Source organism: Orcinus orca, chromosome 1 (assembly GCF_937001465.1).
Source record: "Orcinus orca chromosome 1, mOrcOrc1.1, whole genome shotgun sequence".
Taxonomy (NCBI): domain Eukaryota; kingdom Metazoa; phylum Chordata; class Mammalia; order Artiodactyla; family Delphinidae; genus Orcinus; species Orcinus orca.
The window spans coordinates 124,714,486-124,729,938 of NC_064559.1; the positions used below are offsets into that span (position 1 = coordinate 124,714,486).

At 34.5% G+C, this 15,453-nt stretch overlaps 1 protein-coding gene across 1 annotated transcript in view; it reads right to left on the reverse strand.

The window, feature by feature from the left end:
- The window catches only part of AGL (amylo-alpha-1, 6-glucosidase, 4-alpha-glucanotransferase), a 79,507-nt gene that overhangs the window by 30,053 nt on the left and 34,001 nt on the right, over positions 1-15,453 (reverse strand). Inside the window, exons 21-26 of the mRNA XM_004263072.4 lie at positions 12,946-13,076; positions 9,715-9,851; positions 9,309-9,442; positions 8,227-8,402; positions 3,931-4,033; positions 505-730 (exon numbers count right to left, since the gene is read on the reverse strand). Of these exons, the coding sequence (XP_004263120.1) occupies positions 505-730; positions 3,931-4,033; positions 8,227-8,402; positions 9,309-9,442; positions 9,715-9,851; positions 12,946-13,076 (907 nt within the window). The remainder of the gene's footprint in view (positions 1-504; positions 731-3,930; positions 4,034-8,226; positions 8,403-9,308; positions 9,443-9,714; positions 9,852-12,945; positions 13,077-15,453) is intronic.

A 15,453-nucleotide genomic window follows, 5' to 3' on the forward strand; every position in this document is an offset into this window, starting at 1 on the left:
GGTACCCTACACAAAAAGCCAAACTAGACTGAGCAGTATGTCCTAAACTGTGCGTCAATCCACCCTGTGCTTTATTATTCATTTCATCTTTAATATCTTCTCACAACTTCCCTCATCTCTGATGAAATCCTACTCACCTTTCAAGGTTTAATTTAGGTGAAATTTACTTTCACCTAAAAGTTTCACCTGAAAGTTACTTTCTGTAGTCCTTCCTGAGACCCACCTACTAGATCATCTCTCTTTCTTTTATGAGACTACACAGCACTTCCCTCTTTTTTGCAATGATTGTATTATATACACATCACCTCTTCTACCATGTTGCAAGCTCTTTAGGCAAACAGCAAGTCTTATCTCTGTAATCTCTCATAGTAGCAGCAGGTGCTAAATAAATACCAATATTTGAAGAATTTGTAAGATTCAGATTCTTAATTTTACATGTATTTTATATTAGAAGCTAAAAGTCATTTTTCAGGAAAAAAAATTATTTTAAGAAATGATCTTTACCAGTGTACCAGCAGACAAAGGAGCAGAATCATCTGTAGGATACATTCTGGAAACTGGGCACCTGAGAATGTCTAGACCATTTGGGACCATTTTACAATAATCCTGAATACACTGCAGCCACCACCACACAGCATCTCGGCAGTTGTATCTGGCATAAGTTCCTTCACCCAGGAGATTAGGAATGAGACCATGTCTCAGGGTACCAGCAAATGCTAAAATAATATTCCTAAAACAACAGAATTAGGTGAATCATTTGACATGAAAACAATCACTTAAGAAATTGAAGACAAAAAAGTCACTCTTGGTAATCATTATTTTTTATGTATTTTCTCTCCTGCCCTTATTTCTTTGTATTTTCATGTAGAAAGAGGTCATAATATAAAATAAGCACTGAATTAAAAGTCAGGAACCTTGAGCCTAGCCCTGTCTTTTTCTCTAACAATCTGTGTGACTAACCACCTCTGGGAGAATTTTTTTTCATCTGTGGAGTTTGGGATTGGACTGGGTGATTTTTAAGGTCCCTCATAGCTCTAGGTTTTACTTTTGAAATCCCTCGTATTTCAAAATCTGAGGAACTAAGAACATGAATCTTATTACTTTAAATAGCAGATACCAAGAATAAAACAACCATATAAGAAAATAAATGGGTAAAAACTGACCTTGAAAAACATAATTTATTTTCAAAAACTTGTAGAGAATATTTTATCTTTCAAAGTGTTATTCTACTATCATACACCAAATGACAACTTTGTAAGATGGCATGGCATTCTAGAAAGAGCATGAAACTGAGAAATAAGAAGACTGAGATTTAAATCCTAGTGTTGCCATCTGTATGACCTTGGAAAAGGCATTTAAAATCTCTAGGCCTCAACACTTTTTGGCTAAACCATTTAGAAATTTAATTAATTCTATATATCAGTTCAATGCCCATTTCTTTTTAAAAAAATTTAAAAAAATTTTTGGCTGTGTTGTGTCTTCATTGCTGTGCATGGGCTTTCTCTAGTTGTGGTGAGTGGGGACTACTCTTCATTGCGGTGTGCAGGCTTCTCATTGCAGTGGCTTCTCTTGTTGCAAGACACGGGCTCTAGGCATGCGGGCTTCAGTAGTTGTGGCACATGGGCTCAGTAGTTGTGGTGCACAGGCTTAGTTGCTTCGTGGCATGTGAGATCTTCCCAGACCAGGGATTGAACCTGTGTCCCCTGCATTGGCAGGTGGGCTCTTAACCACTGTGCTACCAGGGAAGTCCCACGCCCATCTCTTAAATTATAGTGTAAGAGGAACTTTTTATCTTTGCAGTACCAAAGTGTTAGTATGGACTGTGACACTTCCAATTAATAAAAAGAGTATTAGCAATCTTAATCATCTAGAACATGTCATACATGAGAAAGTTGAATAAAAAGTCCTCTGTCCATGAACATCTCTGCAGAGGGTGGAAGTAGAACTATCTGTGGTAGAGACAGCCATGTGTCCACCAAAATGGCTTTCCTATACATCCCAGCCTACCTTACACTTGGCTGTGGCCAGATGACTGCATTCTAAGGCAAAAGAATGTTAAGTACATGGAACAGGTGTGTGTTCCTCAGGCTCTCTTTCCCTCTCTGCCAGCTGACTGGAGAGAACCTAGAGTCCCTGGAAGATGGTATATCCTGAAGATAAAGAAGCCTATATCCCTTCACCACTAAGTAGAAAGTTCCCTCCTCAACACCCGTACAGGATCAGAAGCAAATGAATTTCGTTTGTGAAAAGCCATTGAAATTTAAGAGTTTATAATTCATAGCAGCTAGCACTACCGTAACAAATGCATTATCTTCTGGGAAGTCATCTAGATCAGGGGTAGGCAAACTTTTTTTCTGTAAAGGGTCAGACAGTAAATATTTTAGGCTTTGTTGGCCACATATGGTCTCATCATATATTCTTTTTTTTTTTTTAATGATCCTTTAAAAACGTAAAAACCATTCTTAGCTCATAGGTCATACAAAACAAGTGACAGGCCATAGTTACCTGATGCCTGATCTAGACAGTCATATGTAAAACTAAGTAGCAGAAATTTTTGACAGTACATAGAAGTGATCATTGGGAGCCCAGATAACAATGAAAGTAAAAATAATTATTTTAAAAATGAACATTTATGGAGTGCTTAGCATGTGGCAGACATTGCTCTAGATACTTGAACCGTATTAGCTTATTTAATCTTCACAAAAACCCTATAAAGTAAGTGCTATAACCATTCTACGAAGAGCACAAAGAGAACAAATAATTTGTCAGGTGGGCATTTGGAACCAGGATTAGAACCTGGTAGTCTGGCCCAAACCCAAGTTCTTAACCACTATACTATGCTCCTGACGTTCCACTTCCTACTTCTTAATCACGATCATTTAGGGGCATTTGGGGAAGAAGCACACAGCCTCCCAAATTTCTACAGCCCCATAATAGTATCTTAAGTCCATAATAAAAGGTCTTATTATATATTAGGTTAGTATAGGGAAGCATATAATACATTTTTGATGCTTACTTAGAAATTTCCAATTTTAAAAGGATCAGAAATAAAACTTGTCATTTGGAGAGGCAAACCTCCAGTTATTTCTCGGGTGACATCAAAATAAGGTAACATATAAATGCTTTTTTTGCTACAAATTTTAACTTGCAGAGCAGTGATTTCAAACTTTAGTCTTAGGCCGCTGAAAATCACCTGGAGCCCCTGCGAAAACACAGATTGCCATCTGCCAAATCTGCCCTTTCCACCCCCAGGTTTGGATTCAGCAGATCCAGCATAGAGAACAACAACTTGCATTTCTAACAAGCTGTCAGATGATGGTGACACTGCTGATTTGTGGAACACTATACAGCACTGATGTAGAGCCTTTCTTTTCTACCTCTGATAAATTCATACATAATATTGTGACATAAGAAAACACCATTTTAAGTCTAGAAAACATAAAACTGGAGGTTACAAGGTCTGACATTAAAAAGAAGAAAACCTGGTATTATAATTCTTTCTACCGGACTCCGTCAAAAAGCCAGCAATGCCTTCATTATGGAAGAACAGAAAATGGCAGACTTTCCAATTTTACCTAAAAGTTCATCTGAGTTCTTACACTTAACTTGGGCATAGAAATTTTACTCTTTAGTGAGTGATGTTAGTAATATGGTTATACATTTTTTAGTTTTACTTGAAATAAAGTAGCAAATGCTAAAGATAACCTGATCTGTAACATGAAGGGTTAGAATTTGGTAACTTTAAAGATTTTCACTTCTTTGAAATTCTACGATCCTATTAATTGAATATATAAAAAATAAAATTAAAAAACACACCTAAGGAAAACATGCCTCCCAAATGTTGAGAATAGATGAATAAGAAAAGTTTGAAGAGCATGTGAAAAACATGCGAACATAAACCTGCATTGCAACTTTTTAGAGATTTCCTACCTGGCCTCCAAGTAGCGTCCAGTAATCAGCAGCAGACCTCTAAGGGCAATAAAAGTATCCCTTCCCCAGCAGCGGAAAATACCAGAAGAAAAGTGAGGTAAGCCTAACAGAAAACACAACAAAGTAATACATTAACCTTAATATACACAAACCTACGAACTCCATTACTATAGATGAGTTGCTCTAAACTTGGGGGTCAAGGATGAGCTAAAAAGAGTCTTTAAACCCTCTTAAGGTATCTGCAGAATGTATGGCTATACTTAATGTCAACTTTTGTGTGATGAGGTTCCATAATCATATCTGATTCTTAAAGGAATCTGTCACCCAAAATAGATTAAGAATCAGTGCTAGAGAGCGATGCTTATCTGAATTGGTTCAAATGTGTGAGTCTTTAAACACAGATAAACTTTCTTTTAGTAAATTAAAGTTAAAGATTAAAATCAGAGGTCAAATAATTAACACATCAAGAAACTCTTAATATAATAGTAATGATATATTTTAAAAGGTTCTATGTGTAATTCGAAGGCAACAAATTAATCTAAATATGAGATGATTACCTTAATGATACATAATTAAATGTTTATTAATCTATCACTATAGAGTTACTTTATTACCAAATTTCCCATTGACTTAAAATGACTTAGAAGTGTATAGTTTGTTAGCCAGAGACAATTTTTACAGATGAAAACAAGGATTTCAGATGCCAAATAACCTGAACATTCTAGGTAACTGCAGCTTTTATGCATGAAGTAAAACAGAGTGACTGATGGATAAAATCTAAAATTTTACTTTTAGATTGAGTTTGGTTTCTTACAAAACATGAAAAGAATATAATTGTTATCTGTACTAAAAACAATAATCAGTAGGAAAGTAAAGGAAATTAGCATTTCACTCAAGAAAACCAACTATGCTGAAGTAAATGTAACAAATATTTTAGGAAGGGAAAACTGAGGTCATAAAATGTTCACAGCATTCATTCGTAACTATTTTCTAAACACTTAACACTATTTGACAATATCTTGTTTGTTTTCTGGTTTGTTGAATGAATGTCTCTCCCCAATAGAAAATAAGATCCATGATAACAGAAATCTCATTTGCATTGTTTACCAAAGTATATCACTGAAAATTGTAACTGGTACATATCACTATAAAAATTTACTGAATGAATGAAATAAAAGATTAATTATAAAAGGTAAATTGAGAGGTGAAAGAATTTGACTAAGATAAACAAAAATTGGCAATACTTCACAAAACTTTAAGTTTCTGTTTACTGGGTCTTCACCTTGTATGTTCTTCTGTTAAGAAAACATCAGAACTAAAGGTAACATCAGACGTTTTTTTCTATATTGTCTTTCAAACAGTGGTACAAAATTTCCCTAAACACTTTGGGTATTGTTTATACATGGTTCACATATACAGTTTATATACTGGTTTGGCCAAAAAGTTTGTTTGGTTTTTTCCGTAAGATGGCTCTAGTAGCGCTTAGTTGTCTTTAACTTCATTCAACATAATTTTGTTATACTGTATTGTGACAGCTGTCATATCTGTCGTGCATTAAAAAAAAAAACTTATCAAAATTGGTGAATTTTTGTGTAGCCATTTTAATACTGAAGATGGAAGAAAAAAAGCAACATTTTTGGCATATTATGTTTTATTATTTCAAGAAAGGTAAAAATGCAACTGAAACGCACAAAAAGATTTGTGCAGTGTATGGAAAGGTGCTGTGACTGATTGAACTTGTCAAAAGTGGTTTGCAAAGTTTTCTTTTGGAGATTTCTCGCTAGACGATGCTCCATGATCAGGTAGACCAGTTGAAGTTGACAGTGATCAAATTGAGACATTAATTGAGAACAATCAACATTATACCACATGGGAGATAGCCGACATACTCAAAATATCCAAATCAAGCATTGAAAATTATTTGCACTAGCTTGGTTATGTTAATCACTTTGATCTTGGGTTCCACATAAGTTAAGTGAGGAAAACCTTCTTGACCGTATTTCCACATGAGATTCTCTACTGCAACGTAACGAAAACATTCCATTTTTAAAACAAATTGTGATGGGTGATGAAAAGTGGATACTGTACAACAATGTGGAATGGAAGAGATTGTGGGGCAAGCAAAATGAACCACCACCAACCACACCAAAGGCCGGTCTTCATCCAAAGAAGGTGATGTGTGTATATGGTGGGATTGGAAGGGAGTCCTCTATTATGAGCTCCTTCCGGAGAACTAAATGATTAATTCCAACAAGTACTGCTCCCAATTAGACCAACTGAAAGCAGCACTCGACGAAAAGCATCTGGGATTAGTCGACAGAAAACTCATCATCTTCCATCAGGATAACTCAAGACCACATGTTTCTTTGATGAGCAGTCAAAAACTGGTACAGCTTGGCTGGGAAGTTCTGATTCATCCGCTGTATTCACCAGACATTGAACCTTTGGATTTCCATTCATTTCGGTCTTTACAAAATTCTCTTAATGGAAAAAAAAAATTTCAATTCCCTGGAAGACTGTAAAAGGCACCTGGAACAGTTCTTTGCTCAAAAAGATAAAAAGTTTTGGGAAGGTAATGGAACAAAACGGTGCATACGATGTTCAATAGACTTCTTGGTGAAAATTAAAAACGTGTCTTTTATTTTTACTTTAAAAATCGAAGGAACCTGTTGGCCAACCCAATATATGGTTGATGATGTAATTCTGATGATGATGATGACAGCAGCTATCACATATATATATAGTACTCTGTGCGGCACAGACTTCCTGGTACTTTAATCCACTTAATACCTTGCATAAAATGTAAGTATAGATAGATCCAAGGGTGAGTTTGAGTTGGTATGCCCCAAAATACAGGCAGTTAGTCTTTGCTAAAAAGTCAAAACTAAAATCTCTAGCACTGATGTGTGGAAATGTTTGTATTAACTTTTTGACCTCTCAGAGTATATGACTTAAGATCACACATCTTCTGAATGATTTCTACCTTGTCAATTATTATAAAAGCTTATAATTATATACATATATTGCACCACTGTCACCAAAGGAAGGTATTCCTGGCCTTTGTATTCATTTAAAAATGAAACGAAGAAATCTATCTGCAAATCTGAGAACAGTCCTATATATTGTTAGTATGGAGTATATAAAACTCTCCTTTAGCATGTTAGAAAGAAATCCCAGAACTTCTATTTATGAACTTATCTTTTTAGTTTCTCTTTTTGTTTTACATTGTACCTGATATGTAAACATACCAAGTATCATAGCTTATATCAGTATATCATTTATGATATCAATATATCAGTATATTTATTTTGGGAGTGCTTAACAACAGCAGTGAATAATCAAAAATGTTGAGATCACTATTCTATGTAATAGGCTTCTAAACAATAAGCTTTAAAATCAAATTCTGCCTATCAACTTTTTTTCACAATGGCCCTGTTCAGTTTTATGACCATCTGCATGGATTCACAGGGGAAAGTACCAGAAGGAGATCAAATAGTTGAGTGAAAATCTAAAACACAATTACATAATTAAAACATTCAGAAGGTTCATATGATCATTCCAAATGAAAAGTTAACTTCTTTTTTATTTGTTGGGTCCACTAGGTCTTTTTTCTTGGTCTGAGCAAATGCAAATTTAAGGGTAAACAGAGGAATTCACACGGACAACACTGTTACTTTCATCCTGCAGTTAGTATTTTTCAGTTTAGTTTGGAAAGTTCTAAACTTCAGTGGACTCAAATATTAAATACTTCTTAGAAATAGCTTGAAATTTATTAAGAAGAAACCAAAAGCCTATTTTGCTTAGATTTCAACTTGTTACTTGATTCGGGTTTTAAATCTACTTTCAGGAAAAATACCAATAGAGCTGAAAGCATTTGATTGCAATTAGACACATAATAAAAATTATTTAACATTTGTTTCGTGTTTTGTAACTTGGTTGGGTTAATTTTACAAGGTTGGGTTAATTTTTAATGTTGGGAAACAAGTATAGTGTAATGGAAAAAGGGTAGTAAAACAAATTTGATTAAAAAATGCAAAATGTCATAAGTTGGAAAAATAAACATGAAAAAAAGGATTAACTGGCCACAATAAAAAATGCACATAAATAAATGTCTGGTGCACAGTGGTAATTAAATAGTTAGAACGGTCATTATTTTTACAAGTGAATACCTATGAAATTTTACTAAGCAGTAACATGAAATCTTGAATAACATCACGAGTTTTTTTAATAATAATTTCTTCATAGTGTCCTCTCAAATCCTGACTTACACATTTAACCTTGTACATAATTTCTTACCTGCAGCTAGAGACACACAACACTGCTCCTTCTCTCTTGTGATTTCATTCAGCCTGCATGGTACATCCATAAGGGAAGGTGAAAGAAGTGGCAGAGAAGGGCATTTTCCTACTCCACACATTTGGACTGAACCCAGGGAAAGGTGTTTCACAAAGGTAGAACCGTTCTGAACAAAGCTGCAACAATGTTATAGAGTTCAAAATATTATGTGTGGAAATACAAAATTTTTTATTATTCATTTATTTATTCAAAAAATTTTATTAGGGTAAGAACAACTAAGTTGAGACCTACCTGTGTAAAACAGATTTTTAAGAGTACAACACAATATTGTTATTTATAGCCACAATGTTGTACATCAGATCTCAAAACTTACTCATCTTGCATACCTGAAATTTTATACCCATTGATTCAAAAATTTTTGGCAATATTATTTTACTTGGTTTCTTCCCTTCAAAAAGTCTCTCTACACAAATGTGTAACAATGCTAATATCAGTAGAACAAAATTTTCAATTTGGATAAGGTTTCAGAACTGCTTTCATTTCACCCAGTATTCTGTCTAGCTGGCTTTAAAAGGCCTGTTGTAAAACAAATGGTAGGGCTGAAGTTTTGTTCCTTCTGAGATCATGCCCAAATCGATTTGGCAGCTCTTCACTGGTACATTCCGACCTGTGGTTTCATTTTAGGGAAATTCACCAATAAAGGCAAATTTCCTTTATCATAATAGAAGAATATTTTTTCTGTTAATTAATGAAAAATTAGAAAAAAGAATGCTGTGTGTAGATTTACGAAATTGTATCCATTAACTTAACAAGTCAAGGAATAAACGGAAACAGATAACATAAAACAATTAAAATTTCCCATCAACACGTTTTTTAGTTTTATAGAACAGATTTTAATAACTGTTTGTTTTTGTGTGTTCCAGATTAAAGGATGTTAATAAATTTACTACCCACTTATCAACTTTTTCAGCTCTATGTGTGTATGACAATTCCTCATGTTTTGGTCTTTTAAGAGTGTTTAAACTGACTGTATGTGGCTTCTATACAAACATGCTTATCTACTCAAGCTTTGCTGGATATACCTTGACATCTGCTTCCATGCTATATCCAGGAGAGTGGTATATGCACCAATTAATATAGCATCAAAGTAACAAGGGATAAGGTAACGTGGGATCTGCTTCAGGTAGAAGAACATAGCCTGCAACCATTTACCAACCTGTTATAAAATAATTTTAAGAGTTAATTTGATGTGCTTATAGGCTAGGTGTATTTTAAAAGCTAAATCCAAACATTCAATTCTACTATCTAGCAATCTATTAACCAGATTTTCACTTATTAGAACTGAAAGATGATGAAGAAGGGAGGAAAATGTTTCAGTTTAGAAAATAATGTTTCAGGTTAGAAAACAATATAAATATTATATGTAGTATGTTAATATACTTCTTATTGTGCCCTTGTTTTTCTGGACTAGAATATAGCTTTACTTACTTCAGCAATGGTTCCTGACCGTGAAATAAGCCGGTTACTGACATAGTCAATCATCCAGTCTCCAGATCTCAAATTATCACAAAAGGGATGCCCCAAGTCATTCTTTGGTCTTATTTCTGCCAATATGGACATTAATCCTGAAAATTTAGAGAAATATCATGACAATTTAATCACTGGCAAAGGTAGTTTGTTCTCATAGCCTGGGCTGCTGCTAGTCTCTAGAGATTTGGGGTGAACACATATACAGGTAGACAGAAGGACTGCACAGCCCTTAGTGGCACTTCCCAGGGCTGGAGATAAGTGTGGCAATACTGACTTGAACCAAGATACAAAGGCATACTGAAGGGGACTGCTGTCACAGGAGCTATGCGGAGTTTTCCTAGACTCCTATTTTCTGGGGCTGGTCCTGCTCTTTTGAATTTTAATATTACAATATTCAAAGGCAATTGGCATAGCTTCCCTGCCCTAAGGATCTGGGGGAAGAAAACTGATAAGTCTATATCTTTTCACAGTTGAAAAGTGGTGGATTCCTTAATATTCAGGCAAGATTTAAGAAAATCATAGAACTGGTTTCAGAGACAGCAAGAGCACCTATGGTGGTAATAAATAAAGTCTGTTTTGGAGAGGCTCTTTGAAATATAACAGGAGGTACTTGGAACTAAATGAAGTATCAAAATGAGGTATACAGGCATATCCTCAAGTACTACTCAGATAGAAGTATTAGAATTCCTATGCATATATAGCACATTCTATTATTTCAATGACAGAGCAAGAGTACAACTTTCATTATTTAATAAGGTAGTAATTTCCACCTTAAAAAATTATATTGGCTTCATTGACTTCATTTCAAATAAATTTATTTAGTTAGAATTTAATTAATTTTACTGAGTATATAGCATGTTTTGAGAAATTAAAAAATAAATATATAAATTTAAGATATTCTTTCCTTCAGGAAGCTTATAATCTTCTTTAGGAAACAAAGCTTAAAACATAAAAAAATCTAGAAAACAAGACAGTATAAAATAATGGTCTATATACACCCTAGCATTTTCAGGGAAGGTAAATATTGCTCAGTAAGTGTTAGCTCCACTTACTGACTAATGGAATGACATGACGGAGCAGTGTTTTAGAAGAGAGGTCTGATGATACCCAATGGGATGGTATGATTTGTGGAAAAGGTATCAAGAGGTTGGAAAACTGGTTAGTTGGTTTTGTAGACAGGACTTAGTCCTAGACAGGATGATAACCGTGGAAATAAAAAGGAAATAGTATACCAAAAGAGAATACAGAAAAAAATCCAGAAGTCATGATTACTGATGTGGGGTGAACACATATACAATAATTTTGATTAATTATTGATCAAATGTTGAGGATAAAAGGGGCAGGTCCAAAAGTGGATTCCTGGATTCCAACATGACTGAATATGTATTGTTACAAGAAGTAGGGAAGGGGGATTTTGGTTAGAGGAGAGAAAGGTCAGTGAAATGGTTAAGTGTGATTTAATCTGAGGTTGCTATTAACAGCCTGCTGGAAATATCAGGTGGCTGCTGGAAATACTAAATTGCCAGAGGGTAAAGGGATTGGTATAGAGTAAAAAATAAATCAGGGAAGGGCAATTATACTTAGAAAGAATGAGAAAAATCATTTCATGAGAAGGTAAAGAGAAATTAGTAAAAAACCGGACGTAACTTTAAGAAACATAAAGGCCAGAAGAGAAGTTCACACAAGTATGGTCTTTTCAGGCAAACAGAAGGAGTTTAACAGCTCAGAGTGAAAATGGTAGGTATCTGCTTAAGAGTGGTAAGATATATATTGCTTTATTACTCACAGCACAAAACATTTTTTGTTGAAAATGAGAATATTTTAGAAAAAAACAAAATGTCATAAGCACAAAAAGTCTTACAAATTTTTATTGAGAGCTTCTTATGTGCTTGATTTTGTAGAAGGTATGAAAGCTAAAAACCAAGAATCCCCCAAAAGGCAAACATTGTTCTTTCTCAAGGTACAGTCTACGTAGTGGAGTTTTAAAGCTAATTATCACTGAATACTTACTATGAACTATAAGCATTGTCTAAGTACTTTACATGTATTAATTCATTTAATTCTAACAGTAACCCCTTGTGGTAGATTCTGTTTTTTTTTTTTTTTTTTTTTTGCTGTACGCGGGCCTCTCACTGATGTGGCCTCTCCCGCTGCAGAGCACAAGCTCCGGACGCGGAGGCTCAGTGGCCATGACCCACGGGCCCAGCCGCTCCGCGGCATGTGGGATCCTCCCAGACCAGGGCACGAACCCGTGTCCCCTGCATCGGCAGGCAGACTCCCAACCACTGCGCCACCAGGGAAGCCCAGATTCTGTTTTTATCTTCATTTTACAGATGAGAAAACTGAGCCACAGAGAGTTTACCATATAGTTATACAGCTAGTCAGTGCAACCCACAAAGTGTGGTTCTAAAGCCTATTTCTTGACCACCATAATAAAGATTCATACAAAAATTATATTTATTATTAAAATAAGGCAGTAAATTCCAAGGGCTAATAAGAGACATAATAGATAAATGCAATGGGTGTCTGGAGGACAAAGAAATTACTGTGAAAGCAATAGTTAAGGAAAGATTTGTGGAAGATGTTAAGAATTGAATTGGCCCTTAAAGATGGGTTAGATGGACAGAGAAATAAGGAGTTGAAAAGGAGGTTTGATAAGTGGGAAACTATATGAACCAGGAACACATGTGTGAGAAACCAAATTTCCTAGATAAAAATCTAAGAAAATATTACCAGCCAAATGAATTAAACTGATAGTTAAATATTTAGTTCCTGTATCCCACCTTACAACTACTCTAACTGCATAATATTTAACTGAAAGTTCTCTTTGTAGGTTAAAACAAATATGCAACAAAAAAATATTTCCAATTAGACAAAAAAGGAAGATGAATATATTTACAACCTAGTCCCATTTGGAGCCCAAACGAATGAACTCATTTAACCCTCATAAAAGTCTATGAATCAGACAATATTATTCACATTTTATGGAGGCAGAAGTTGGGGCACAGAGAATTTAAGTTACTTGCCAGAGGTCAATGAGTAGGTGGCAGAGCCATAATTTCAACTGCCAAAGCAGTTGAACTCTGAGCCCATACTCTTATTCCTATAAGGAAGACACCATATGACCCTTAAATACAAAAACAAAAACAAAAAACCCCGAAAAGTTTCACTATCCTTATACTTGCTTACCTTGAAGACCTGCATATTTAAGAGATGACCAGTTTGGTATGTTATAACACCCTCCACCATCTTCTTGTTCTTCTGATTCACATCGGTAAAGTACCTGATTTAGCTCAGCCAAAGTTAATTTAGAGGCAATACTAAAAGTTGGAAAATAAAGAAAACTGGTTAAACATACTGAAATTTCACTTGCTCTCAATAAAAATAAAGAAAATATGAATCATAACAAAAAATGTTTTAGCAATGTATGTTTTAGGAACTCAGCATTATACTATACATTGTAAACAATATACATTTATAAATAATAATTAGAGGATAAACATGCTAAAAACTCAATTAGAAGTAACATTTCTCCCAAGCCAAAGAAATAATCAAGTGCTAAATTTTATTAATTAGAAGTATACTGGAAAAATCTTTTGGTTGCTATATCCTTTATCTTATAAATTTGTTTTTAATCTTTCTAGTTCAGACTTAGTTTTTCCTCTTCTTTATATTCTCCTATATGGGGCAATAAGAACTTTTTATGCTAATTATCTTAAACTCAAAATAATTATCAAAGGACCAATAAAAGGATAATCAAAAGTCACAGTTAACGACCTTAGAAATCATGTGTTACTCTACTGCTACATTCCTCTCCTCTTCTCCTTTCAGCTCCTAAGGTTGCATTACCCTTCAGCTTGGTTGTTTAAGAAACCAGATTTTCTTAGATAAAGATGTTTCTTGATAATGAGCAGAAGGAAGTGTTTAACTATCATCGCCTTGGTTTCCCTTTGTCCAGTTAGCAGTGAGATTGTGTAAATGACTACACCTGAATGCAGCTGAAACCCTACTTTCTTTTCTTGCACTTCTAACTACTCAGTTATATAATTTCATTTTATATAACTGAATACATATCCTCTGAGCTTAGAAAACTGTCAGCTGTGCTTTGTTCCCTCGGTCTTTGTTAGCCTCCCTCCTCCCAGCTGGGACTAACCGTTCCTTGGCAATTTGTGAATCAAGAGTGAGTCAAATCTATCAGTAGCCTCAGTACCAAGTCCATTCTAGTGCAGTATTTTTCAAGATGTAGTCAGTGAACTCCTTGCATAAGAATCACCTGCAAAGCATATTAAAGTGTAGATTTCTTGATCTTGTCCCAAAATAATCTAAGTAGCTCTGATGAGGAATGTGCATTTTATAAACCTTCCATAGAAACACAAAACTGCTTCATCACAGATTTTTCTTTAGAATGTAACTACTAAGTATGGTTTGAATTAAGAGTTAATACCCTTATTAATAAAAGCTCTTAAAAAACAACAAAAACAATTGAACGGAACAGAAAAATGAGCTAATATGTAAAATGACATATCACCAAATAAATACAAATGGCTGATGAACAAAAAAATTAGCTTAAAATTTAAAATAAATTGAGATATCATTTTAAAGTATTTTATGTTTACCAATTTGACTAATAGCTAACACTTACTGATCACTCACTCTGTGTCAAACACTATTCTGTGAGTCACTATAATTATATCTTAGGTAACTTGCCCAAGGTCTTACGTCTTACAGCTAAGAGTCTGAAATTAGACTCAAACCCTAGCAGTCTAGTCGCATCCTCTATGCTGTTAAACATTACAATAATATATACTCAGTATTAGTAAGGATGTGCGATACTAGACTCTTTTACATAGAGCTGAAAATATTAATTAATATAATCTTTCTGGAGCAGATTTGGCAGTATTAAAAGCCTCATATATACAGACAGTCTAACTCAGAAATTCCAACCCTGGAAATTATCCTAGTACTCATGATATCAAACATATATTGAGTATTCGTTATGTGCCATGAATTGTGTTGAGTGCTTTATATGCATTATCCTATTTAATCCTTACAAAATCTAAGAGGTAGGAACTATTATAAGCCCCATTTTCCAGATGAGGAAACTGAGATGAAGAAAGTCTAAATAATTTGTTCAAGATCATACTGACAGTGGTGAAGCTGGAGTTAAACCCAGCCTTAAATTTCAAAACCCATACTCTTTAGTACTATATGGTACCACCTAGCAAGGGCTAATCTGATTAGTAAAGGAATAACAAAGGATTTATGCAAAGATGAATGTACAAAGACATACATAATAGGGAATAATTGGGAGCAATTCAGCTGTCCAAAAAATGTAGACTGATGAAATAAATTATGGTATAGCCATATATTAGAATAATGCATTGACATTAAATAAATGAAGTGGTAAGAAGTATGAAGTATGCAACTTAGTCTCAAATAGTTCAGAAAACCTGTGTGTATATGTATACAGAGACGTGTATATAGATAGATAGATAGATATGTATAGCATATATATGTATACATGTTTATCTATCTATCTATCTGGGAGTGTATGAGTGAGAGCACATGCTTGCATACACAGGCACAAGCCACAGGACAAAATGTTAACACTAAGTGATGAAAATACTCCTGGTCCTTAGACCATCCTTTAAGCAACAAGGATATACAGGACTCTTAAAACTGCTTAAATCAGGCTTG